At 37.2% G+C, this 27,876-nt stretch overlaps 3 protein-coding genes across 6 annotated transcripts in view; 1 reads left to right on the top strand and 2 right to left on the bottom strand.

The window, feature by feature from the left end:
• Tps1 (Trehalose-6-phosphate synthase 1) overlaps window positions 1–23,639 on the bottom strand; it is a 182,488-nt gene extending 158,849 nt beyond the window's left edge. The window contains exon 1 of the mRNA XM_066390872.1: window positions 23,630–23,639. The gene's annotated coding sequence lies outside the window, so the exon portion shown is untranslated. The remainder of the gene's footprint in view (window positions 1–23,629) is intronic.
• LOC136409399 (ATP-dependent DNA helicase DDX11) overlaps window positions 1–27,876 on the bottom strand; it is a 156,975-nt gene that overhangs the window by 29,580 nt on the left and 99,519 nt on the right. The gene's annotated exons all lie outside the window — the stretch shown is intronic.
• Window positions 1,721–27,876, top strand: part of LOC136409411 (paired box protein Pax-6-like) — a 51,022-nt gene continuing 24,866 nt past the window's right edge. The window contains exons 1-4 of one of the 3 annotated variants that reach the window (XM_066390890.1): window positions 1,721–2,063; window positions 5,514–5,638; window positions 12,889–13,054; window positions 13,160–13,340. In XM_066390890.1, the coding sequence (XP_066246987.1) occupies window positions 5,626–5,638; window positions 12,889–13,054; window positions 13,160–13,340 (360 nt within the window). In that variant the 5' untranslated portion in view covers window positions 1,721–2,063; window positions 5,514–5,625. The remainder of the gene's footprint in view (window positions 2,064–5,513; window positions 5,639–12,888; window positions 13,055–13,159; window positions 13,341–27,876) is intronic. The other 2 variants (XM_066390889.1, XM_066390891.1) reach the window with 2 other exon arrangements.

Genomic DNA, 27,876 nt, shown 5'->3' on the forward strand with positions numbered 1-27,876 from the left:
AGTCGAATTAATTATTTAAAATTTTCTTGACCCGTTCATAAACTGTTAAGTGTGGAGAGCGTGGAGAGCGCTGGGCGCCATTTTAGGTATACCTTGTATATTGGTCAATTTCCAAGAGAATTTACAGCTCTAATCTTCGCATATATAAGACGACAGTTACGCGAATTACAACGGGAAGACTGGGAATACTCAAGAAACTGAAATCAGTACAACGTTTTGCGAATTTTCTTGCGAAGTTCTGTTTCACATCGGTACTACATAGGACATTTGATAGGGTTTCAAAAGGGTATAAATGGAGATCAAATTTGCAAAAAATCACGAATAACAATATTATATTCGCAATTGGCAAACCGAAATTTCGGGTTAATCTCGCTTGGTTAATAATTAAAGGCAAATTACTATTCTATTGTTAACTTAAACAGCAGGCTATAATTTTCTAGAAGACAGGAATCTGACCAATATCTAAGCTTTATTTCAATATTTTTATATATATATTTTTTAGGTATTCGCCGTCTTGCAATAAAATTAACGATAAAACTGAAGACTCGATAAATATGGGTCATATTCTTCAACACTGCTATGTTTAGTGAAGCAGCATAATGACGCAATGTCATTTACAGAATATATTTGACCCAATGTTAAAGAAATTATTACTAAAGTCGTCAATTTACTTTAGGCAAAACCCTATGTATATAAAGGTGAATCTGTGGAGACAAAGAAGAACAATATAATAGGGGCTTCAAGAACAGCCAAAGAAGGGAACGCGAGAAGTAAATCGGTTTTACTGAAGTCATCGAAAGTGATAGTTAAAAATACTCTTTGACAATTACGTTAGACTATTTTGCGTCACCGTTATGGTTAAGTATACAGTTCCGTAGAATAAGTTTAGAAGAAACTTCCCTGCCTATGATTTTTGTTATCCGCTTGAATTGAGGTATTCTAAAAAATATCTCCCAGATTATAACAATTAAACATCTACTTATGTAACATCACAGTAGTATTTGGCACTAAAATATATTTGAAGAAAGTGCGTCTCTTACAGAAAACACGTGGAAAAAATGCATTGAACAGCACCAAAATAAAAATGGGGGCAAATTATTTTAGCCCGAACATAATTGGCAACATGGCGTCGCTCTTTTGTTTCAAAAAGTTCCATAATGACAATTCGACAACGCGAGCTGTCAGGCTGCCCCGCGTTATCAAATTTTGACAGATATCTTTAACGTTGTTGAATTTTTGATCAAGTTGGAAATTCAAAATTCAAGCTTGAGAAATTTTCTCGCACACGAGAGAATAGCCGAAGCACTCCCTCGGCGACTCCTCAAAACTTCTTGACCCCGCAAAGCTGGACCTGCGAAATAATAAATTGGCAAATCACCTATCTACTCGCAACTACCCATTTACCTGCCAAAATTTCCCTTCCACTCGAGCGAGCCTATCATGGGGCCAGCTGGCCGTTGGGCCTCCCGCCGCTCGTTCAAAGAAATGGCGGGCCCGGAAGTGGCTGCAGCACCCTCAGGCGGTCGACGCGGCCTCAGTTTCAATGAAACAGTCCCGGTGGCGCCCTCTTAGCGGCGGCTTTACATTCCGCGCGAATGAGCACATTCGGCGGTTTAATCGATGCTTTAGCCACACCGCCGACCGCGGCCATTGGCGAACGCAGCCAGTCCTCGAAGTTCATTGGCTCGCACCGAATACTCTATGACAGTTGTGCACACCTAGAAAGGTGTACAGCATCCCCTTATGACAGATTCTGAGGGTATCAGTTGGGTCCGCGTCCTAAAGGATCACAGTAGACTGGCGATTCCGAACCGCCCGCCACTGCGAAAACCGCGTCGCGATTCTATCATTCAGATCCATTGACTCCGAACACTTCTCTAATCAAGTAGTCGAAAATTGGTTAATTGCCTTTGAATAATTTAATTTTTGATCCGGTTCCTTTAATCGAATCATCATCCAATTCCGGGTTTATTATCTGTGACTGTTTGGTTGGTTGGTTGGTGATGTCATCGTAGATGAAGTGACCCATGTTCTAACCGTTTTGGAGATATCCGTTCAGCTCGGTAAGTCTCTGCTTCTTCGTATCATGTTTCCACTCTAAGATATTTTATGATTATGATTTTTTGTGGTGATGTACCTGTTTAACAAAATATAGATCCGTTAACATACAAGATAGACAGTTTCAGCGTTTATGTTTTACATATGCTGAGTACATACTGGTATATAATATGTTCTGAGCATATTCTCTAGAGAGTCATTTGACCACCACTTGCATATCATAAATATATGCACATTGCTATAATGGCGTTATAGGACCAGAGGTCGTGTATGATTTTACTGCACTATCGAGTTACTAAAATTAAAAAATATGTATGTTTATACGTAGTCATATTTTAAATTTCTAACAATCATACTAACACCATTTTTCCCCCTCGTAATATAACACAACTTTTGAAATATGTGCCTAAGTAATCAATTTTCATCGAATTTTCATTGTCATGGTAGTGGGGTCCAACCACATGAATAAATTTAGTACCTATCTCAATTATTCAAATCACAATTGATTGCTTTTGGAGAGGAGCCAAAATGTCACGATTTCTCATGAGAAACTTAAGATACCGTTTGCCGGTCAAGGCAGAAAGTTGACCGGCGGAACCAGCAAAATCATTTTCCGATTCCTGTTTTAATGTTTTTCGATGTGAGGCACAGAAATAATACTGTGAAACTTTGAACTGTGTCAGTGGTTTTGGCGACGTGTTTGATACATTTTTTATCTAAATAAATTATAAAATATAAAAAACCAGTAAAATATCAACTCTGTACCTCAGGAGGAAACTGTACTAAATTCAATTTCTATCGAATGTGAGTTTTCCGTACTCAGTCATTTAATGTTAAATGTTATTGGACTGAGTATGGAAAACTCACATTCGATAGATTTTTTTTTTGGACTTAGTACAGTTTACCCCTGAGGTACAAAACTAGAGTCGGCCATAAAAATATTTTACATCGCGCGACCGAGAATGTGCGTTTGCCAGGGCCCTCCTATGAATCACTAGTGTGTTTTCTTCGGCAAATTTTAAAATTTCATAGAACAGATGTGATAAAGTTCTTCCAGATTTTTAAACAAAACTGATTGCACATCCAAAATGCGGGGTAAAAATAAATGATGTTCTTTTTTAATCATGTTATCCCTCAACTGGTCCGAAAGTCACGAACTATTGAATCTCAGCGTTATGAGAATTTGTATCTTGCTGATTTTGTTTTATTTTCCCTTACAATGATTTCATTGGGAATGACTTTCTTTTGACGCAGTTACTCTTACTTTGGACTATTTCGTATTAAGTCCAGATGTGAATTCAATGGAACATATTTGGGACATGCCTGGAAGAAGAATACGAGGCCTGCTCCATTAACTACACACAACACAACTCACAAGCTCGTTTATAGGAATGGGTACCAATTTCTCATGAGGACTTTGTGCCAAGAGAATACGCAGCTAATCATTCGAGCACAAAAGGGGATAACACCCGCTATTAAAAACGTTTTGCGTTAGAAAGTTTTGTGTCAATGCTTTTCGACCTCTTTTTCTAAAATTTATATTTTTTTTCTTGTCAAATAAACACTCAATTGTCGTTGGAAATTACTTTTGCTTCGTATGTGTTTATAATTATAATTACAGAACGTTAAAAACCGATGAGTCCATAAATTTGTAACTTGTGAACCAGCCGAGATATCGACATGATTGAAAAAGAATTTATAGAGAATACTTTACATTTCTATCTGGCATACTTTTCAGTTACAACTAAATGCACCATTTCATTACAGGACGTTTTAAAGTTAGATTAAAAGAACAGAATTTTATGTTTTTTCGAATATTTTCCAAATTTATTCCGAAATATTTTTGACTACACCTATAATTTTTACAACTCCTGAATTACCAAAAACAATACTTTTGAATGACCTTATAATGAAGGCTGTCATCCCCGATGGAAAAGTTTGCATTATTAGCGAAACGAGTGGCGCAATTTTCTAGAGGGGATGATACTCGTTATATGCGAGTACGGTGCTATATGTTTTCCACAGTTAAATATCCGCACTTTCCGAAAATTCGCTAAAAATCCATTTAAATAATTCCGTTAGAAACTATTGCTGTTTACCTTTCAACGCCGTACTGCAATTTATAAACAAACCTCAAGTAATTAAATTTTTCTTAATTTTTCCAAGCACTTTCTCCTGTCCTGGTTCACTTTACTGATTTCCCTCCATTTAGAGACCTAGAACTAGATTTCAAACAGAAGTCCCTGTATATTGTTATCACGCATATGAATTAAATTGCGCTAAAGGAACACCTCACCAATTTTACCTTATGGTTATCTCTACCGCTTTAGGAGATTTATGGAGAAAAATGTAAACCAGACCCATTCACCTCACTAATTCCATTTAGAGACCCATTCTCTTCCAAATCGAAGAACCCGCAGGAAGGGTGTTATTATGGCTTTAAATTATGTCACTATGCTTCACCAGTGTTTGACACTATATCTATCTCCGTCGGTTTTCGAGATGTTTGCGGTAACATGTACGTCTCATTCAGGGACCGAAGACTTTTTCAAATTTTGCCAAATTGACCACGATGTATAATATTACGAGTCCATTACTTGAACGAAACCATTCATCAAAGGATGTTGTCAATATCTGTCGATTTTCAAGATATTCCAAATATTCTCTTTTAGCTATATAGAACACCTTGTTATTATAATGTTTTCTGATGTTACTGCTCTACAGGATCAATTCACCAGTGCAATGTGCTCACTCAATCTGTATCGATTTTCAAGACATTCGGAGATAAGATTAAAATGAGCTTAAAAAGGGTTTTCTCTCATTCAGAGAGACAGAGAAAGAGAGAGGGAGAGAGAGAGGGAGAGAGAGAGGGAGAGAGGGAGAGAGAGAGAGAGGAGAGAGAGGAGAGAGGAGAGAGAGAGAGGAGAGAGAGAGGGAGAGAGAGAGAAGAGAGAGAGAGGGAGAGAGAGAGAGAGAGAGAAAATTCGATGTTTTCGGCAGGAGGATCCTACATATTATTATGGATAGTAATTTTCTTTATAATAAAATGTTCTCTACAATTTAAAAAAATAACGTAACTAAAGCATTATAAATGGGTCCGAAATACCAATTTACATCGAAAAGGGCAACAAAATCAACCGTGAGGGTTGATTCAAACCAAATAGCCTCCACTCTCAATGTCACTGCATCGAATGGGCAAACCCTGGTGTGTAACCCCGATTCCATTATTGACAAAGTTAATGAAATTTATTTAATTCCCTGTAGCGTATTTACGGATACCGAAGGGCGGAAAGTCTTTAGAGCGGCTCTATCTACTAATTAGCAACAATTTATCTCCGGCACCGAGACTTGGGGCCCGGACGAAATGTGGAACGCAATAAATTTTGCGGTACTGGGATAGCGGAAATTTATAAATTTCCCTTTTTCCGGGGGATAAAAAGAGTGTTTTGTTCAAGGTGTCTTCGAGAACAACGGGGCCACCAAAAGGAAGCCACCATCATTCTCCCCGCACAGCAAATAGGTGCGGCCGTGGCGCCATGGCCTTCAGCGATCACCTCCGTCGACGATATGGCACACAAAGGTAAAGGTAAAGGTAACAGTTATGCACCCTGGACAAGTACCAGCTCTTTAGTTGTTTTCAGAAGTTAACAGCGTGTTCTACGTCTAAAAGTATGACAAAAAGTATACTATAGTATTCAGGGTGTCCTGTTTTGGAACCATAAAAGATGTGAAATGGGCCAAAGCTGAGCAATTTGGAGTTCAGGAATATGCCGTTAAAAGTCCGATGACTTTCTGAGATATTCCAAAAAAACTGAAATTTTGCAAAAACGTTTTTATTTTTTTCTTAGCTTATTTGGCGAGGTAATTGAAAATTACTGACCTCAACATAGCAACTTTTCCTCTTCTATAACGTTGCGATGTTGTATTTAAAATCCGACGTTTCGGTTTTCGGCAACTACCATCAACTCGGCTTTTTTTTATGGGCGACATGTTGAATTTTCACACTTTAGAATTCTGTTTTTTTTTTAATTACGAAAACATATGGCATGCCAAGGGTCAGTCTTGTAATTTGGTGCAAATATTTCTGTTTTTAGAAGGAATGCCTTGAAAATAACGTCTCATTGGGCAATTTTTTCCCAGTTTAACCGACGTCTTATCTTTTATGGCCGTCGATATCCCCATGGCTGAGCTGTAGAAACGGACACCCTGTATGTAATAAAATTTGGAAATCGCAGGTGACATCAATGGAATATTATTGCTTTTTAGTTCCTATGCAGGTCAATTTGTTACTTTCGAAAATGAATTTTTCTATGAAAAATTCGAATATATAGTGGCGTTTCCACCTCTATCTTCATGATAAAAATCTATGGGGCAAAAGTAAACCCCGTGTATTGTTAGTTGCACTAAAGGCAGGATCACAACATAATGCAGCGGGTGAATGATACCCATAAAATCCCTGAAGTTGACGGCGTCTAAGACGCGGCATTAAAACGCCAAGGGGTGCGCATTGTTGGTTTAGAATCGACTTCTGTGTGGATGAATGGGGCCGAAGACGTTTCTCCACCCCCGCGTTTCTGCGATCCTCCCTCATGCGTGCATTCGATATATAAAAATCGAGAAGTATTCACCTTTCACAACCAGATTCCATTTGTCACCTCGGAGATATATACACGCCGATGAAGGATATGGACTTTTGTTCGGGTAACTTCTTCGTATAAGCCTGCTTTTTACTGATTTATGGCCATATTCCCTAAATCCCTCTTATGTGTTCGGCATGTCTTGATATTTATTGATGGAAAGTTTTTTAGTCCGACTTTTGGGACAGATGTTCAGTGATAAACGGTTTGTTTGCGGTTTCGAGACAGCGGACAAATCGATGGGTTTTTTGTTTGTGGCATTGTTTCTAACGAAAGATGTCCTATGGGAAAAATGGGTATAAATCGATTATGGATACGGAAAACTACCTCATAGAATGCAACTATGCAACACGCAGTAATTTGTCCGACACTGAGATTTCTCCCCAATAGCTCCTACTTGGTGGGCTCTTGCTCCTATTAGAAAGGAAGGAATACTTCCCTCACCTTCTAAAATTCGTCCTCCTCGCAATTAAGGCTGAGTACGAAGCCGCATTGCCTTGATCTCGTGAAACCGAATCTTCGATTCTCTCTTATTCCATTTGGAGCAGAAAGCTGCACTCCGTTGGCCTCAATCAGTCTCTTCAAGTTTCCCTCCTTAAAGACTAAACTTTTACAACTCTCAAGTCAGCATTCAAATCACAGTTTCACCGATGTTGATGACTCCATACGTTCGTTTATTCCGATTTTTATTTTGTCCCCGTAGTTTTGTCCATTTCCTGCTGGTGCGGCTATCGTCCGTTTTTAAGAAGGGAGTTTTGAAAATTTCCTTGATTACAGGGGTCGGGTTGAAACTCTCGATTTGATACGAAAATGCATTCAGTTTTATCCCAAACGAACACGAAATTTATCTGAACCCTTCGCCACCAAACATGCCAAATTCTTGTAATGTATACAGCCGGAATAATTCAGTATTTCCGCATTATTCCAGTCACATCCAATCTTCGCCTAAAGTTTATAAATTTTATCGTCGAACCGGATGATTGACGTTTTCGTCGAATTTCGCTATTTCTTTTGATTTCTCACACTTGTCAGTTCCTTTCTCTTCATCCACCCGAAATTGCTTAAAACCCTCTACACATTTTCCGGGAACCATACATATATTCCAGAGTTCTGATATATTGATTAAGTCCGGTTTAACATCGCCGGAATATAAAGTAAATTCCTCCAGCAGCACTTTAACTTAATAAGGTAAAATATCCGAAGAATGTCCGCGTCCATTGTACATGGTGAAAGGACGGCAATCGTCGATTTCGGTTCGTCGTTTTATGAAGTCCGTTCGGCCCTTTGTCGACAAGGCGAAAGTCCCCGGAACCGGCCCTTCTCGCCCTAAATCGTCCCTAGTGTCGCGTCCGGTACTTAAGAATATTTACGGTATGAAAAAAGACTCTCGTCGTCGGCAACTTTATATCGATTCTCTCTTTTCCGTCCCATCCAATTTGTAGATTTTACTGCCGCCGAACTCGTTTTTATCCGACGTTAAAGTTTTTGTTTTCATTGCGGACTATTATTAAATTTTCTCGACGAAAATGCAGCCCCCGATCTTTCCCCAGTTTTATAAATTTCAAGGGATATTGCCAGAAAATCAATTTTCTTTTTTTTTGTAAAAGAGGCAAAGATATTCCGGCAATACAGACATCTTTAAAAAATTATCGAGTCACAGAGATTAAATTCCAAACTAGATCTCAGTTTCACATCTTTGCAGTGCGAAGACAACCCTGACATAGGCTGTTCTTGTGGGACTCTTCACGAGCAGATTTCCTATATTTTTCCTCAATTTTGGAGCCGAACCGTCAGCTTAGACGTGGACGGTCTGGCCGAGATTCTACTCTAAAGGAAAACCACTTTAATAATTAGCAAAGTGGTACAGAAAAAGTTTCCTCTTCTTTTCTTCCTCCATCTCTTCTCTCCTCTTTTCTCATGAAATGAAATCACATTAAGGATGTATCAGAAAAATATGTGAGTCTTTGTTCTGAATGGAGTAAGGAAGGAAATCGTTCGAAAGAAACCACAAAAAGAGGAAACCTGGTTAAATATAGTAACACATATGTAAGTGGCAAAGCAAGGAATTAAAATTTCTGCCGACAGTAAAATGTGAGAATTAAGAGCATGGGAGCAAATCAACCCAGAAGTAGCTGAAGAAAATTGAAGAAACACGATTCGAGGGATAAAACCAGGGACTCACGGACTAGGGAAATCAATCCTTTCTTACATCATTCTAATCTGCAAGTTACGCTTCCTTGTCCTTTTTCTTGGATCTTACTTAACGAGATTTCTTCAGTTCCTTCTACGTCGACTTGCTTAGAAAACTTGCGTTCTTCACAAGTTATTCTTGCCAGGAAACCAGGTTTCCTCGATCAGGGTTTGTTTCCATGTTCACGATTCCTTCACACAACATTATGCTCTGAAAGCCACGTTTTCTAGTGTTTTTCTCGTGAATGTGGTTTCACCTGGTTTCTACAGTTTTTTCTGCCTTCAATTACTTCAAAAATTTTCTTAGAGTATAAAACAGATTAAGAAAATCGATAAACCGAAGAAGAAAACAGATAAAGGGATAAACATGACAAAATTTTTGAGGAGGGCCAGATAGGCCAAGAACAAGAGGAAACAGCGCAGGATAGAATAAAGGATGAAATTTAAATGAGAAGGAAGTTACAACTAATGCGAAATAGAATAGGAAGAAAAACTTTGATGAAAAAACAAAGATGTAGAAGTAGGGTGAAGGGAAGCTAGATAAATGAAGTTGAACCAATGAAAGAGAACTAGGAATATTTCCGGGACAGACGTTCACTATGCAACAAAGATGAAGCAAAATCATGAAAAAAAAAGAAGGCGGAAAAGAAGACAAAAGAGAGAATTAAATATGAAGAGATGGAGAGAAAAGTGGAATCATATAGAAATGGATGATTAATAAGGGTATTGTGAAAATACAAGAATAAGGCGGAGCGAGGAAAACAGATGCTGATATTAATTTTGGTATATTGTAGAAAGACATTATGGAGATGAGAGATGATACATGTATAGAGAGGGAAAGAATAAAAACATAATTCGAGTTCTAAGATTTGTTTTTTCATAATAAAATCTGAGAAAAAACATATTTTCTTGACTTGGAAATATGATCTGATGGTAGGGTTAATTCCTTTTGATCGTCGGGGTGCTATATCAAAGAGAAGAATCAGGAACACTACTTCTTTGCAAAAATGGTAGGTATTTTTGACCCCATTCGTATCTATTTTACCAAAATATGCGAATGATATTCAACCCAAAACACAATTTATATATTAAGGGCTAATTTCCCTCATTCCCTCTGGCCTTCCCTCTCACTTTCGAGGATCAAAATAGGGGTATTACAAGGGATAAAGACACCCGACAAACCAAACAGTATCTAACTGAGCTTACAACTGACTAACAAAAGTAAAAGTTTCTCTAATCACAATTCGTTACGCTTTTCAAGGAGAGAGAGCCGCCGACAATGGATGAGGGTCGTATTTGACGGCTCTATTTGTGCCCCCGTTTATTTGTGTGGTTTCGAAATATTCCGATGTTGACAGATGCGATCTACTTCACTTTGGGTCTTAAAAGGTGGTAAACATTCCGGTTTTCTACCAGGCAATTTCATGTATAATGAGACGAAAGAACATTGTAAAGTTTGTTGTTAAAATCATAGATATGCAAGGTGATTTTTTAGCTCACCGACAAAGTGAGGCAGATGAAAGGTGAGGTCATTTTAACAAAACAAACTTCATATAGACATATATTCGATTTCAATTATTTAAGGATTTAGAGGACTTCAAAGTTTTCGGCATATTAGCTATTTATTACTAAAAATTATACAAATGAGACAGTTAAAAGTAAAAGTATTATAACAGTTGCTCAAAATGTCCTCCTTTGCAAGAATACAGGCTTCAGAACGACGAAGTAATGAATTTTTCATTCGAATCAACATATCTAGACACTTTCTTATATCAGCAGCAGCCATCTGTGTTCTATCTAACTGCTGTCTTGTGTTAATTGCCTCTTGGTACACAATTTGTTTCATATGATCCCATAAATAAAAATCCAGAGAATTTAAGTCGGGAAATCGCGGTGGCCATAAAACTGGATCGGCATTACTAATTCTACTATTGAAGTCCTTTAAATTCTTAAATAATTTACATCAAACATATGTCTATATGAAATTTTTTTCTTAAAATGACCTCACTTTTCATCTGCCTCACTTTGCCGGTGAGCTAATAAATTATCTTGTATATAGTTTCATGAGTGAATTTGTATCTTTTTCAGGTAATTCAAGATGCCCAAACACATCTTGATGCCTGATGAGGTAAATAAACGAGGATTCATGTGTTCGGTGCCTTGGTCAAGTTCATTTTTGCTTACTTAATTTTAAAGTTACGCAGGAGTTCAGTGTCGTTATTTAGAGAACCGAGAAGTTTCATAGCTGAGTGCTCAAATGCATGTCGTTCTTATCGTCACCATGGAATTAAAGTGTTCTACATCGAAAGGAAATAAGAAAAGAGTTTAAACTCAAACATTTAAATCGGTGTACATAAATTTTTATATGTATACACCAAAAACGCTATGAAATGTTTTATTTTTATTAATGGAAATTTTTAGCTTATATTTGAAAGTAAATATCTCGGAAGATCAGAAAGGCATCTAAATGTGATAAACACATACAGGTAGATACGTCTTTGGGCTATCCTAGGAGGATACTTGGACCTCCATATGCTGCGCAAGAAAAGTGCTACAGGGCTAGCACAAATATTATGTTCTTTTGATATAATTTCATGCGTACACAATTTTGTAAAAAAAAATATCAGAATCTTTGTGTTTTCTCCACTCCTACCTTTGTGTATATGTATATATGTCTGCGGAATAGGAATGTTTCTCATGGTGCATGCCAGACTGAAATGTTACATAAAAGTCGACATTTTAGAAAAAAAAAACATATTGCAATCGAAACAGGTGCGATATCAAAAATTTGCAAAAACACTTGATAAATGTATGACTTGACAATTTTTGTCATAGAGATGTGTATCCAAGAAATTTAATCGAAAAACATCGTCTTTTTTTAGTAGCGGTTTTCTTGCACAACCTATGGACCTTTAAATATATTTGAATAATAGTCCAAGCATGCACCTGTCTGTACGTGTTTTCCGCATTTCAATATCTTTCCTACTTTTGGAGATATTTAGCTTCAAATATAAGCTACAAATAGTATGGGTAACCTGAGGCATTGCCTCATGTCACCATCCATAGTAACTTCGAAGGTATTTTTCTTGGTTTATGATATGTTTTATGATGTTTCTTTTCACCATTTCCAGAAAAAAAAAATGAGTAAAGACGAAATTACATTTGACAATAGGGATTATGCTGATTATCATCCAAAAAAAACTGGAGTTGGTTTGTTCACAAAAGGAGCTTCAGGGGCCCGTGGTACAGAAACCTAGTTCTGGTACAGAAAGAGGAAGCATCGAAAAACCCTACTTTGCCAGACAAATTAAGCTAGCTGGATGAGTACAATGAGGGCTAATAATGATAATCCAGATCAAGTGTGACCCAGAACAACCAAAAAATGACTTGAAAATGTCTAAAAACAACTGACAAATCTCATTTTCCAAGGCTAATTTTTCACTAACTGAAGACACTAACTGAAGAAATTGCTGAGGTTAATAAGGACCTTACCTCACTGGACTTAAATTCGCTCCTTTATCAACATCTCACTCGTTACATAAATGATGTATCCCTTACCTGATGGCCGCATTAATAGCTATTGTGTAACTCCTGCCATCCTTCAGGACCTCTAGCTTCGCTCATATCGCAAAATCTGGCTTGGTACGTAAAACTCGCTTTCTCAAAAAAACTGAAATCTGTAGAACACTTGAATTCATCGATGACGTGGTGGGAATCTTGAGTCTCGCAAAAATGAATGTGGACCTTGAAATGTAGACCAAGACATGTGAATCCCCGTTATCGAGCGAGGTAGTCAGTTGACGACATCTCATCTTTTAGCTTGTTATTACACCGATGATAACATGTGCACAGTTACATGTTTATTGTATTTTAACCGTGTTCTCCGTGTGTGGTTCGGGTGCCTAGGTGAATTAAATTGCGCATTTATCTGGTTTAATTTTCCTGAAACCCAACCGGAACCACACACCCTGGAACAAAAGCCTAACGATGTGACTGTGGACAGGCCATAGCGGTGTGAACCAGCTAGGAGGTGTGTTCGTCAGCGGACGTCCCCTGCCCGATTCCACCAGGCAGAAAATCGTGGAACTGGCCCATTCGGGAGCAAGACCCTGCGATATCTCCAGGATCCTCCAAGTCTCCAACGGATGCGTGTCCAAGATCCTTGGCAGGTATATTTGGTTGATGTAGGCTGTGCTTGTATCTTATGTCCGTGATATTTTGCTTCTTCCATGTCAGTGTCGTTGATCTCTGATTGCCTCCTATTTCTTCCTCAGGTATTACGAGACGGGATCCATCAGGCCTCGGGCCATCGGTGGCTCCAAGCCGCGAGTAGCCACCGCCGAAGTCGTCTCCAAGATCTCCTCCTACAAGAGGGAATGCCCCTCTATATTCGCATGGGAGATCAGGGATCGATTGCTGCAGGACGGAGTCTGCACCAACGACAACATTCCAAGCGTAAGTTTATATTTCCATAGTAATCCCAGATTTATTAATCGAATGTGTAGCGTTTGCATGTGATATTGCACACGTGTTCCGGCAATATAATCTGAAAAGCAGCTTTAAACTGTAGGTTTTATTATTGCTTTTTAAATTTCCAAATTTTTCCGAACCAGTGGATAACTGGATTGACGGAGGGGTGTTACGTTAGATATCACCAGCGTTTTAATGTGCAATAATCTGCTTTAGCCGCGTGTCTGACACGCGCCCAGTATATTGCCGTCCTCTCAACCAAAAAACTTATTACGTTATTAGATGCGAAGATTAAAGTCGCCTTTTAATATTAAATGCCCCTTTATGAAGCTGCAGAATGCCAGAAAAGAACGTTGAAGTGTTTCCATCAGGAAAAAATTGGTTGGGGCAGAGTCATTTACGCATGAAGAACAGTTCAGTTAACAGTTCATTGTCAGCTAACTTGGCTCAAATTCGTTTAGCTTAATTTCAGCATTTTCAGGAGATAAATAATATTACGGGAAAGTTTAAGTTGTTGTTTCTGCAATTTCCAATGAACCAAATTAACCCACAACTTCATAGAACGTCATTTGAAGGGAATAACAGAGGTTAAGGGGTGGTTTCTTTAGAACGTCTCTATGTGTTCAATTGATTGCTTGGCCCAATCTCCCATTTTCAGAAGTTATTCTGAGCAGTCCGCAGGTTTTAGCTGAGTTAGACAAATTCTTCCGTGGATCATTTTCTTCATATTCTCCGCATCATTGAGCCCTGCAGTAGAGTTATTGAGCCTTGATGATGTTCTACTTCTGCTGCCATAATTTCCAAGTAATGCGGCGAATTGAGCTCGTATTTTTTAGTATTTGAGGGGTACATTTAAATTCTTCGCGACTCCAAGAAAGAACCTTCAGGAGTCTCGAGTAGACTAATGGAGTCTCGGTGATGTTCTAGTTCTTCTGCTCAAAACTTCTAAGCAGAGGGGAGTATCGGCCTCGTATTTCAAGGATTTTATGAGCCTATACAGATGCTTAATTGTTCTAAAAAGGAACTCTCTGAAATGCTTCATTAGGTAGTTGCAATACATATCTGGGCCCATGACTAATTGAGGCTTGGTGATGCTTTACTTTTCCTGTCCATAACTTGTAAGCAACGAAAGGCGTTAAGTTCGCATTTTCAGTATTTTAAGAAAATATATAGGTGCTTAGCTGTACCGTAAAGAAATCTTCTAGAACCTTTCATTTGAGAGTTATAAGCTTTTGAACGTGGCTAAACCCTTGAGTAGATTTATCGAGTCTCGGTAATACTCTTCTTCCCTTGCCTATAACTTCTAATAAAGTGTCGAATTGGACTCATATTTTTAATATTTTAAGAAATATGGACTCTTAAATGGATGTTTTACTGTTCTAAAAAGGAACCTTCTGGAACTTTTAATCACGGAATTACAATTCTTGAGACTTAATTGAGCGAGTGAGTAAACCAATTAAGTCTCAGAGAAGCTCTACTTGCACATAATTTGCAAGTAAACTACGGAATTACGCTCATATTGCGAGTATTTCAAGGGTATATATGCTTAGTTATACCATAAAGGAGTCCTCTTGAGCTTTTAATTTGGGAGTTACACGCTTTTAAACTTGGATGAACCCGCCAGTAGAATTAATGAGTCTCGATGATGCTCTATGCTCTATTTTCTCTGTTCATATCTTCCAAGTATAAGGACGAAGTGGGCTGGTATCTTCAGAATTTTAAGTGTCCATGTAGATGCCTCTCTGCTCTAAAAATTAACTTTCTGGAACGATTAATTAGATATTTACAATTCTTGAAGCTTAATTGATCACGTGTGTAGACTAATTCGGTCTTGGATAAGCTTTTTTCAATCTGCACATAATTTGCAAGTAAAGTAGAGAATTAAGCTCATATTTCCAGTGTGTCAAGGATGTCGAGCTGTAAAATAAAAATCTTGAGTAAACTTATTTGGTTATACACATAAAATGTAGTATTTCTTAATACATGCTTCAAGCATCCACTTCGCATATAGGGTATTTACTACACCAATGAAACATTTACTGCATTTATGTAGTAGTGCATTGCAGTAAACACTTCACTGATGTAGTAGATAAGATGTCGATACTTGAAGCATTAGCAGGTACTACCTTCTATATTATGACCCTAGTAAAGTGGTTAATTTGGCTCATGTACCGGTACATGACGTAGGTGTTAAACTGTACCACGAAGAAACCTTGTGTGAAGTCTTCTTCTCAAAATAGTTTGGTTTTAAAGCCTTAAATATACTACTTATCATAAAAATTGCAACACCTAGAAAGAATGCGCGTATTTTAATGAAACTTTGTAAATATATTGTCAACACTATACAAAATAAATGATGTAACTTGCGAGTGAACCGAAGACCAGAAAGTCTTTAAAATTCGAATAATGTGTATAACCACCTTGTGAATTTACACCGTCAGAAACTCGTCTGGGCATGCTTCTAAGCTGACCTAAATAGTCGATTTATTCTTGAGGTAGTGTATCCCAGGCAACTTGAATTGCATTTCCTAACTCTTCTAAAGTACCTTATGGGTTCTCCATTGTAGTAACTCTTTTTCCTGTTACATCCAATACCTATTCAATGGGGAAAAGATCAGGAGAGCGTGGAGGCTAAGAAAGCACATTAACATTGTGAAATTATAGATGAGCTATAGTTATACGAGCAATATGTGGCCGTGTATTGTCTTGCTGGGAAAGGCACATTTCCAACACGTTGAATGTATGGATTGGCTATTGGTTCTAATACTTCCTGTATGTAACGCACTGCTTTATATGTAAAATCTGATTAATTGTACTACTACTATAACTAAATACGTATTCCAATTTCGTTTGAATTTGATGCATTAATTCTAGGTGTTGCAATTTTTATTATAAGTAGTATATGATGTCTAATTGAGAATTTGGTTTTTCTGTAATGAACATCATAGCGATGGATAGTAACGATGGGACAGACTTTCTTTTTTAAAGCAGTTCAATTGATTTTAAAAAAACCCTATTTGCTTTATAATATGCACCTCTAACTGCGCTGTAACCGTTTTATAACAATAATATACCGATTTATCAAATATTGCATATATACAAGTCTGATAGTTGTGCAGGACGACTACAATTTATGAAGATTTTAGTTTTAAATTTAACGACACATTTTGCTCATCTTCGCGTGTGAGTTCTGCACGCGGTTTTATCATGATCCGTTTGGTCCTCTGGAATCTGCCTCGATAGTTTGTTGATTTTTGGCTCTGAATCTAGATCTTGCCTTACCCTATCATAGAAAATCGATGTAGGTTTTCTTCAAGCCATGGAGTGCTGATCTCTTCAAAACGGCGCCAAGAAGAATCGATCATTTCGCCATCTATAAGGTCCGCAAAAGGGCTGCAGTCCTTCAACTGTCATCCACGAACAAGACCACCTTGCATGGGAATAAAAATTACCAATTGAAATAATGCATATCAAAAATGAAAAACAAAGTGGAAACGCGCGGAAGGGAGATTGATCGCGCAAGGGTGTAGACGAGATTTTTTTTGTCGTCAGCACAAAAGATCGAAGAAAAAAGGTCATAATGGGTATCACGGGGTGACACTGAATGGTGGAACCAATAGAGACTTCCCGCTGGTCTTTGTGTGACCTGCAGCATTGACGACATCGACTAATAGAGGTCGGTAGACGTAGAGGCAATCAAGGGTACGGCGATTGTTGGGATTTTAATTTCGAAATGCCGATGTAATCTTGATGAGAACCTTTAGGGTCTCACGAAAGTTCGCGAAGGGTGGTTGAAGTCGAAGTTTTTTAATTCCAATTAAACTAGAGCCAACATTGCGTAATTCATTATTATTTGCGTTTAACATTAGACCAGTTTAATTAGTCCTTTGTTGCTAAGCTTATTGAAGCAAGAAAAAGAAAAATCCTCCTTTAACGGAGCTTAACACATTCTAGACAATTTAACATTAATGAGGCCAAGCCGCATGAAATCAACAAAAATCGGGGCGAGGTAAAAAGAGAAGTAACCCAAGTATTGGAAATTCTAGAAAATTTACACTGCAACAGCCGTCAGGCATAAGTAATAAGACGGGACGTGGGTTGGTCGGGCGTAACGTGACACGATGCTGTTGACGCGGAAAACTCGATGTAATTCGATCCGGCCTGATCGGATCGGGTGGAAACGAGATGCGATCTTGGGATACGAGATGATGATGACGATTCAGGCGGATGGCATCTTTAACTTGATGAAAGTAGACTCATTAAACCACCCAGGACCTTGGCTGGGGTATCTGCGACAAATACTGCGAATACATCGAAATTCTATTGCCGGGAGCGGAAACTTACGAGGATAGTCCCAGAAGTATCCGACCTAACACTTAAAAAAAAATTGGAAAATATTACATTATTTCTTAACATAGTCTCCTTTAAGATTGACCCACTTTTCCCAGCGATGTTCTATTGGCTTCTGTACCCTGCTTATAGTAAGAAGCTTCGAATGTTTCAAAATAGGCATCAACCTCGGATTCCACCTCTTCATTATTGGTAAATCTCTTTCCACCGAGTTATTTTTTCAAATTTGGAAATAGAAAATAATCTGAGGGGTCTAAATCTGGCGAATAGGGTGAGTAAGGGAAAAGTTCGAAACCAAGTTGATTGATTTTGGTCATCGCGATTACGGAAATGTGGACTGGTGCGGTGTCTTGATGAAACACGACTTTCTCTTTTGCTAAATGCGGTCGTTTTTTCCTATTTCTTCGCTCAAGCGCTGCAATAAATTTGCATAATATTCTCCGTTCACTGTTTTTTTCTTTAGGGAGATAGTCAATAAAAATTATTCCACGTGCATCCCAAAAAACTGACGCCTTTATTTTTCCTGCAGGTTTTCGTCTTCTTTGGAGCCGATTCTCTCGTTTGAGTCCATTGTTTTAACAGCCTTTTCGTCTCAGGTGTGAAATGATGGACCTATGTTTCCATTCATGGTTATGAATCGACGCAAAAACTCGGCTTTATTGCTATGAAATTTTGCTAAATACTCTTTTTTTTTGTTCAATTGTGAGTAATCGCGGCACTCATCTTGCGCACAACTTTCTCATATCCGATTGTTCGGTCAAAATGCGATGTACAGTACTTTTTGAAATGCCTATCATGTTTGCTAATTTGCGCAATTTTAGCCGATAGCCTTCCAGTACGGTTTTGTAGATTTTCACCACAATTTCTGAAGTGGTCACCTCATTGTGTCGACCACTGCTTGACCACTGTTCGTCTTGACTTCTCGTGCGACCGCGTTTAAATTCAGTCACCCCAAATTTTACAGCCTAAGACTTTCCAAATGAAAGTATTGAATCACGTATCGATGACGAATTTATTCCATGTTCACAAAATCTCTAAAAGCGTTCACTAAAAACGGCTTCAAAACGAACACAAATCAACGTAGCACCCTCAAACTTTAGGCATAAGCTTTTTAAGGTTAGGTCTTTGTAATATATGTAAATTTTCAACAAAAAAGTCGCCATCTATATGTCAGGTCGGCTACTTTTGGGACTATCCTCGTAAATTCAGATCCTCGATTGATAGTTGATGAGGTACCACGATTTGTAAGTCAAGAATCTTTTGCCGGAATATGAGAGACGACTCATTAAAAGGTTTTTGGAACAGGCAGTAATAGCCAAAGTTTCTCAAAAAATGTTCGGAAAAAAATTACTGATTTGTTTTATCTTTGAAATGTATAATTTGAACTTATCAATAAACTTCATTTAATTACACCCTCTTTTTTATGAACACTTTCGTTGGTGTAAACTATCCGCGGTTTTTTATCTTCACACTACCACTAATTGGACCGTACCAAAATATGCACTAACGACTAAGGAAGGACTAAAATGAACGTTCTTTTTTGATGTAAACAATGCATTTCTAAGCAAAATAATGTATACATTCGATTCCTGAACAATCCGATTTCTATACAATAACAATTCTGTTCGGAGAAAAAGCTGCATTGTGGGGTCATTAATGATCACCAAGGTAAAATACCTTTTTTTCTTTAGTTGTATGAAATTTACGCTAATTGCAACTCCTGCAGAAATAGAAGAGTATATGGCAACTTATTTTTGAAAACCAAAAAATCTAGGTTTTGGGGCTAAGCAGCAAGACGTGGGGTCAAATTGACCCCGACAATGCACTTTAAAAGTTAAGCTGCCCAAGGCGTTCGTTAGGGCCTCAGCGAGAAAGAAATTCGAATGCTGAAAACGGAAACTTAAATTCAGACCCTAGATTGATAGCTGACGAGGTATAGTATTTTTAATATCAGTTGAAAACCTCCCTTATAAAAGGGATGATAAAAAATATGACGATGCAAAATGAATCAGCTTGCTCTACTATCTGGTGACGGGGCTTTGTACCATTTCGGATGTCTAAGCCAGCGGACCAAATGAATATTGCCTCGGCCTGGGTTGCGAAACGATGAATATTTGAGATGCGTCACTACTCTGAACAACTGGTAAACTGAAACCAGTGGCGCCGACGAAGGGCGTTTAAAATTGAATTTTGGTTGCCCATTTGTGGTGTTACATAGTTAAATTAAGTCATTCGTGGTTTAATATGTATACTTTTCTTAGGATTAATTGGCCTTTATAGGGCCTTTAAAGATCCTTGGGAAAATAAAGTAGATGTGAATCCTGCAGGGGCTATTAGTGATTTGAAAAACGAAGACTTACGCGTGCAGTGTCAACGTCTCGTTTTGAATACTTGTGACTGTTTATAGAAAAAAAACCAAGCATAAATCAATTGAAAGTATTGTAACAAGAATAAGCGAAATGACTAAATTATCGTTGTCGACGATTTGTCGGGTTATTTAGAAAGAAAATTTTATAGGCCACAGCTTTGAAAGCAAAGGGACTTCTCGAAAATTTAAACAAATCGCCGATGGCGACAGATATGTTATTCAAAGGCCTATCTATAATTTTTATAAAGAAAATACGGTACCTACACTACAAATGATCCGAGGACAGCTAAAAGGCTACTCACATTATAATCATAATTACTTGGCAAGTTGCGATGAACTGCGGCTTTAAATATCAATGAATTAATAATAGAATAGTGGTAATGGAGTCACAACAAATAGTTGGTTCGCGGGGAGAATATTTACGTAAAATTAGGGAATATTGATAGTTAGGAAGATATATAGTTTATTTAGATGAAACGTGGTTCGACACTCACAACGTGATTAAATATGATTGGGTAGATAATTAAAAAAATTGCAGTTTAGGTATTCCATGTTTGAAAAGCAAACGAATTATTATTCTGCACGATGGGAGTGAAAATGGATTTGTTCCAAAGGGCTGGTTGTCCGCTAAAAATATGATCCAATACTCTGCTGATTACCACGAAAATATTACTGCTCAATTATTAGAAAAATGGATCACACAACAACTACTACCAAACATCTCCCCTAACTCAGTCATTGTAATGGACAACGTCCCTTGTCATTCCCGGTTGTTAGTCAAGACCCCTAATAATGATACAAAGAAACAAGACATAATCAACTTTATGATGGACAAAAATGTACATATTCCAGAAAAAAGACAAAAAATAATAATTATTAGACATAATAAAGCCTTTAAATTTCAAAAAGGAGTATAAGGACATACAATTTTGCGGTCATCGTCCTATTATTGCATTTTAACCCAATCGAAATAATTTGGGGGATTATAAAATAGATTACGAAAGATCAATGAGGCACCAATTTTAAGCGGAGCAATTTTGGAAAATATTCGGCGCGTATAAGTGAATTAGACAACACGATGCAGAAAAACTGAAAGCTCATGTTATGCAAAAAGAAAACGATCGTATCATCCCCTGTTGCCTCAATAATTATTCAACCGAGCATCGATGATAACTCCACTGATGATGAGAATGATAAAACCTCTGTTTATATTTAATTAAAAAATAATAAGTACATACTAAACTTATTTGTTATAATAATTCAAAAATATAGTTTTTGTTATGCCTATAGCCTTTTATGTTGGCCGGTAAGAGGTTTTTTCAGTTTCAACTGGCAACAAAAATACTATTCCTACCACTATTCGCAGCCCGTAAGTCAATAATCTTTTGCTGGAATATGAGAGTAGACTCATTGAACCACCCAGGACTTTGGTCCTTGGTTAGCAGTCAGCATGTTAAGTTGAACTCATTTCTTCGGTACCTGGTAATCAATGAAGAAATCTTTCAAACTCGGCAATGCTTATTGCCATCATCAGCAATTTAAAAAGATCGACAGAGTGAAATTGATCTGATACTTACTACTAAGTATCTCTTGTAAAGGGCAGAGTCTAACTAACTGGATTGGCCGGTATGTTAACTACAAACCAAAATCACCCACGTCACCATTTGTAAATTAAGTTCAATAAAATTATTAAAGGTTAAATTACACGTTGCGTCATAGGCTCGGGATACACGGGACAACAGAATAAATAACAGATTAAAATTGAGTTTTGTTATTATAGAATTCTCAGCGAATTGAAAAAGGAAACATTTTAACAAGCAGTTTCAAATTGATAAAATTATTCACAGATTCTTGGCCTTTCCGTGGAAGCAACTTTCTCCCCAATACTCTCTCAATAGTCAAGAGCGATCTATTTAATTATCGCCTATTTATTTTGGATTTTCAACCTCCCTTTTTAAAGAAATATATAAACGATATTATTACAGCAGTGCCATGCTGACTACACCCTTCAAACCTTCAACATACTAGATATTTACAATCAATAGAATCAATTTACAGTGGAAAATAACGCAGATAACCCTTTCTTGACAAAAAATGGTCCTAGACTGGTACCAACTCTGTGGGGTACTTCTAGTATTATACTATTGTAACTATAGTCGAAGAGCAATAGTAAATCCAGTATTAGCCCTGAAAGCCAGAGTGGAGAAAATATGACACCAATCTTTCGTGCATCGCAACTTAAACGGGGTCAAACAAATTCTAATAAACAACCCTTAGCCTTTCAAATTAATTAATAAACTTCCCTTTAATACTCCATAAACACCGTTAACTAATAACCTTTCAAATTTTGATAGTAATGACATACAAATACAGCACGTTTAGGTCTAACAACTAATATGAACCTCAGTCTCATGCCTCCTATTTAGAACTTAAATATTTCTCTTTGCGACGTATAAAAGCAGCAAAATTAACCAGCTTTTTCATAATATATAATTCGTTCATTATAAAAACGGACTGACGTCATCATACAAATAACACGCAGGGTTGCCAAACCTGTCATAATTTCGGAACGTCTCGGATTAAACTGAATTTTAATAGTAATAGATATGTATGCGAACATTATGAAATAAGTAACGTAAAGTTACCTGGAACTTACTTTAATACTTTTTGCTTAAAATTGGTTAAATAAGTTCAAAAAAGCAATAACATATTTTTTATTTAATTTCTATCTAACAATCTGACAGAAAATCTTTTTCGCTGCTGTCGCTATTTTCATTCCCCCGGACAATTAGGGGTAAAAGTTCGTTTCGATCCAGAATGTGCTCCCTTTTATACTACTAATTAATAATTTTGTTAATATGTCCGACTGTTTTTTCCAGATTTCAGGAGTTACTGTTGCAAGCGCTTCATGCCACATATTAAGACAATCAGTTTCTCTATTACCATCTCGACCAACATGTCGATTATAGAAGTTTTTCGCAATACCCCATATTTTTCAGTTGCCTCAAAAATGAAATGATACAGTGGAAGCTCCAAGACTGTATGTCCATATTTTTTCGCTAGATCGTCACCAACATACTTTCTGAAGGTTTATTCCTACAATATAATTTTTTTTTAAGAAATCAATAATACTATTTTTAAATTTTGTCTGCCTAACAACAATTTTTAAAAGTTCATTTTTAAACATATTTGTTAAATATCTGGTATTTTGTCGGTTAATTTTAAATATTGGATTTATTCCATGTTCTATTTGATATTTTCTCTAGCAGCATACTGTGATATGGAGCATTGTCAACGATAATAACTGATGGTACAGTAAAATTTTTTAGCAAACAATCTTCAAACCATTTGAGAAAAATTTCCCTATTCATTTCACTACGATAATCAATGAATTGCGTTTTTGACGAAAATATGGTTTCTGCAGTTTCGATAAAACCTTTTTTGGTTCCAGCATGAAGGATGATGTTTGAATTAAAAAAATTATTTTAGTTGTTAAATACAATTTACCTTACTGTGAATAAGACATGTCTTTTACCGTCTACTTTAATCTTTCTAACACTTTTTGTATTGTCGTCTTGCTAAGAATGACTAATTGTTCTGTTTTGAAAAATCCATGTTTTGTCTAAAAAAGCGAATTGCCGTAAACCTTCTTTTTTCTCATGCATGTAGAATCGTAAAGATTCGACACGCTTTATTGCTACATTTGAATGTTCCATGAGTCCTCTCCTCGGGTCGTATTTTAGCCATTGAAAATCGATTTCATTTAGTAAAACGCGAAATGATGAACGACAGCCACTAAACAGTTTTTTTCGTTTAACTTCATCCAAAAAACTATTTAACGTAACTTGTTCTCCTTAACATTTACATTCTACTATTAAATTAGAAGAAAAATATATACAGTATCGGACAAAATTAGAGAGACTCACTAAAAATTGGTTTTATTTTTTTTATGTTGATGCCATGATACAAATGAAATAGGAACTTTATAAACCCCATCTGGTATATGCGTTTGTATATTTATTTTGCGTTTATCTAGGAATGCCGCCCCTTACCCGCATTTTTTACATACCAATGAATATATTTTGCGACAAAAATAGAGCGACCCTGCAATTTTCTGTTTGCCTGTTGTGAATAGTGGTTCGCATATACCGTTGTTTAATACATCCGAATAGTGCAAGATGCCTCGAGGAAAACATTACTCCATTGATCTTAAAGAAAAAATTATTGAGGCCTATAAAGCTGGGATACCACAAAAAACAATAAAAGACCAATTTAGGGTGACAAAACAGGTTGTTTCAAGAACTATCAAAAATTTCCAGCTTCGTGGTAGGGTTATAAATATAAAACGAAGAGGAAGAAAACGAAAAACAAGCAAACAAGAAGATAGGAGAATAAAAAGGATTAGTCAGAGACGTCCAAAGCTGTCTGCAAATCAAATTTTAGCAGAGCTAGGTGCCCCCAGTGTTTCTTCAAGAACCATCCAGCGTCGTCTGGTAGAAGTGGGACTTCCTGGAAGAAGACCAGCTAAGAAACCACTGCTAACAAAAAAAAATCGTGATAGTCGCATGTTGTTTGCAACTCGCCATTTACACTGGACTACCCAGGATTGGAGCAAAGTGCTATTTAGCGACGAATCCAAATTTAATACATTCGGCAGTGACGGTGCACAGTTCATTCATCGCCCTGCTATGCAAAGGCTGGATCCCAAGTACGTATCGGGCACTGTGAAGCACGACGGTCGCAACATCATGGTTTGGGGTTGCTTTTCGGCTCATGGTATGGGCCCTATTCATAAAATTGACCATAAAATGGATAGGTTTTTATATCGAGCCATATTAGAGGATGTTATGCTTCCATATGCCGAATGGGAAATGCCTCTAATATTTGTGTTTCAACATGACAATGACCCGAAGCACACGGCTAAAATTGTGAAACAGTGGTTTGTTGAAAAAAATATTCGACTTTTGCAATGGCCACCTCAGTCACCGGATTTAAATCCGATAGAGAATCTCTGGGAGATAGTTAATAGAACAATTAGGACCAAAAAGATCACAAATAAGGATCAGCTGTGGCAAGAAGTCCAAAATGCTTGGAATTCTATTGACGATGACACAATATCTAGGCTAATTGCATCAATGCCAAGCAGATGTCAGCAAGTCATTGCCAATAAAGGATACTCGACAAAATACTAAATTTTTAATATTAATTTACCTAAAATCACAGCGGTCGCTCTAATTATGTCGCGTCGGATACGCAATATTTTCTTGTATATTTTTTTCTTAGAACATATGTACATATTTTTTTGAACTTTAATTTTCATAAACGTTATTTTTTCGAAGTTACTGTTTAATGTAGTGTAGGCATTTATATTACACATATTTCATGAGTAGTTTAAACAAATGAAAAGTCTCTCTAATTTTGTCCGATACTGTATGTCCAGGATTCAAAAATTAGTGGTGTTTTTAGTGCTTTAATTAAGGAGATTGGCGGAGACACAACAGATAATAAATTTCTTAAGCTTACGGTTTTTATACAAGTCCCGAATAGTATTTCGAATTTCGCCAGTGCCCAAAGTTGGGTCATGGATGACTTTCTTTACCCTACTACTATTTTTTTTTTTGGCGATCTAAGCTCGTCAGATTTCATTATTTTGGAAATTGCCACAAGAGTAGAATGTCCCAAGTTAAGTGCTATACGCAGCTACACGTACACGCATACGTGTGTAAGAATATTTTTTACCCAGTTGTTTGCATTAACTTTTCAATTTTAATAATATAGAGTAAACTTACCTCTCGCACAGCGGTTGAAGGCAATAAAGGACCGTTGTTATCTCGTTCCTGTTCAAAACATTGAATTAAGGAGACAACGAGTTGTTTACACCGGCTATTTAAGTGTTTCAACATTTTTTTCGCAAATTTGTCCTTAAAAGAAGAGATTTTAATGTAAAACAACAGTAAATCGAACGAAAATAAGTTCGAAAAGAACCGAAAAATAAGAAGTGCACAAAAAGCGAATTTTGCGTTCAAAGTTTTGACAATTTAATATTCAAAATTCCCGAAAATATGTGTCAACGTCGCATCAGGTTGGCCCGAAAACGGGGTAACTACACGCGCAAATCGCATTGCAACAAACAAAGATAAAGCTATATTTGTTGGTTGGCAACAATTCATTCTGATTTGTGACGTCAATTTGCTTTTATAATAAACGGACTATACCTCCAATTAGGTCGGCTCAAAAAAGCACAGTCTAGAACTGACCTTAGCCCTGACTCATAGAGATAGAGTTGAATTGCTATAGCAATGGGTGGTTGCATGTTGCATCTCTTATTGGGGGTGTGAGGAGGACTAGGTAAGCCAGACAACTAACATACTCCGGAATAGAGTGACCTCTCGAAGGGGCGATTGCAGGTTGCAAAACACCACAGCCCCCACAGACACCGCAATTCTCCAAAAGACTTCTTTGTGTTTATGAAATACAGAAATGAGTCATCACGGCAGGTCGCACAAAAAATGGGTCAGAGATAAACATGCAGGCGATGACAGGGATTCGGAATTTATTAGGACCCTTCATTAAAGAAAATGTATATGAAACGCATGATTGAAATTCAGGATTAATAAGAAATTTTAAGATTCTCAACATATTGGACCACTGGCGGTTGATCAGGCATCAAGACATTTTTTGCGGGACCTGCCGTGATGGCTCATTTTTTCATTTAATAGACGCAGTATAAAACTCACAGTAATTTGTTAAATAAAAAAGCAGAGGGTGAAGACTTAAGCAACATTTACTCGGGCTTCATTAGAAAATACCAACGCACACATTCCAGAAGCAAATCTTCACCGTTAGGGGATGACTCCCTATTTTTCATGGGTCCCTATGGTTTAAGAAATGGAATAAATTTTCATCCTTTTTTGCTTTGCTGATTCTGTGGTCTACTTAGTTTGTGTTAGGGAAATACACGTAAATCGGTCCCTACTGATAAAGGTAAGGGATGATATGGAATTCTTGAAGCGAGATCAGAGCTAAAATCAATCAATCGCTAACATGCTGCCTTTTTCGATTCGCGGGGAATTGTATCAAAACGTGACTTTAATCTGGTTTTCAAAGCGCGACTTAACTTTTCATTAACGACCTTAATTAGCAAAAAATCACGTGGGTGTTTGGTGAAGGCACCGGTAATCTGGTCATCTCGAGACTCACCTTTAGAAGAAGTATTTAGCAGAGAAACATTGACCAATAAGTATCGGATCAACTTCACCGTGTTGTCCTCCATAAATTGCTTCTGTATTGCAGTCTTGATGATGGCAAAAACGCTGCGGAAAGTTTGATGGTTTGAAGTTCTTTGTCCATTAGCCAGTCGGATTACCGAAGAATTCCTTATATTGGCTTAGCCAGGTTTGTTGGCCACTTGAATCTTTCACTACGAGAAGTCACAACTGGGTTTTATATCGTAAAGGGATTATGGCTTGATATAATGAGTGCTCTAGTGAAGACAACGCTTCTGTAAGACAGAAAGTGAAATTACGGGCAACTTCACTAGGCTAAAATAAAATTAACAATAGGAAAATATCCATAGAAATTAACAATTTAACTATTCATAAATCACTCACAGTTATTTAATTTTAGTAGAATATTGCACTGATTTCATTCGCTTACGTACCAGTCTGGTGCTTTTCAATATTCAAAATGCAAGATCTAAAGTGGATGAACTGCTCCGACCCTTTAATTCTATTAATTTTACAACTTCGCTTAAAACGAGATTTTAACTTTTACGTACATATTAGCTTATACTTGTGTCCTCCT

This window comes from Euwallacea similis, chromosome 6 (assembly GCF_039881205.1).
Source record: "Euwallacea similis isolate ESF13 chromosome 6, ESF131.1, whole genome shotgun sequence".
NCBI lineage: Eukaryota > Metazoa > Arthropoda > Insecta > Coleoptera > Curculionidae > Euwallacea > Euwallacea similis.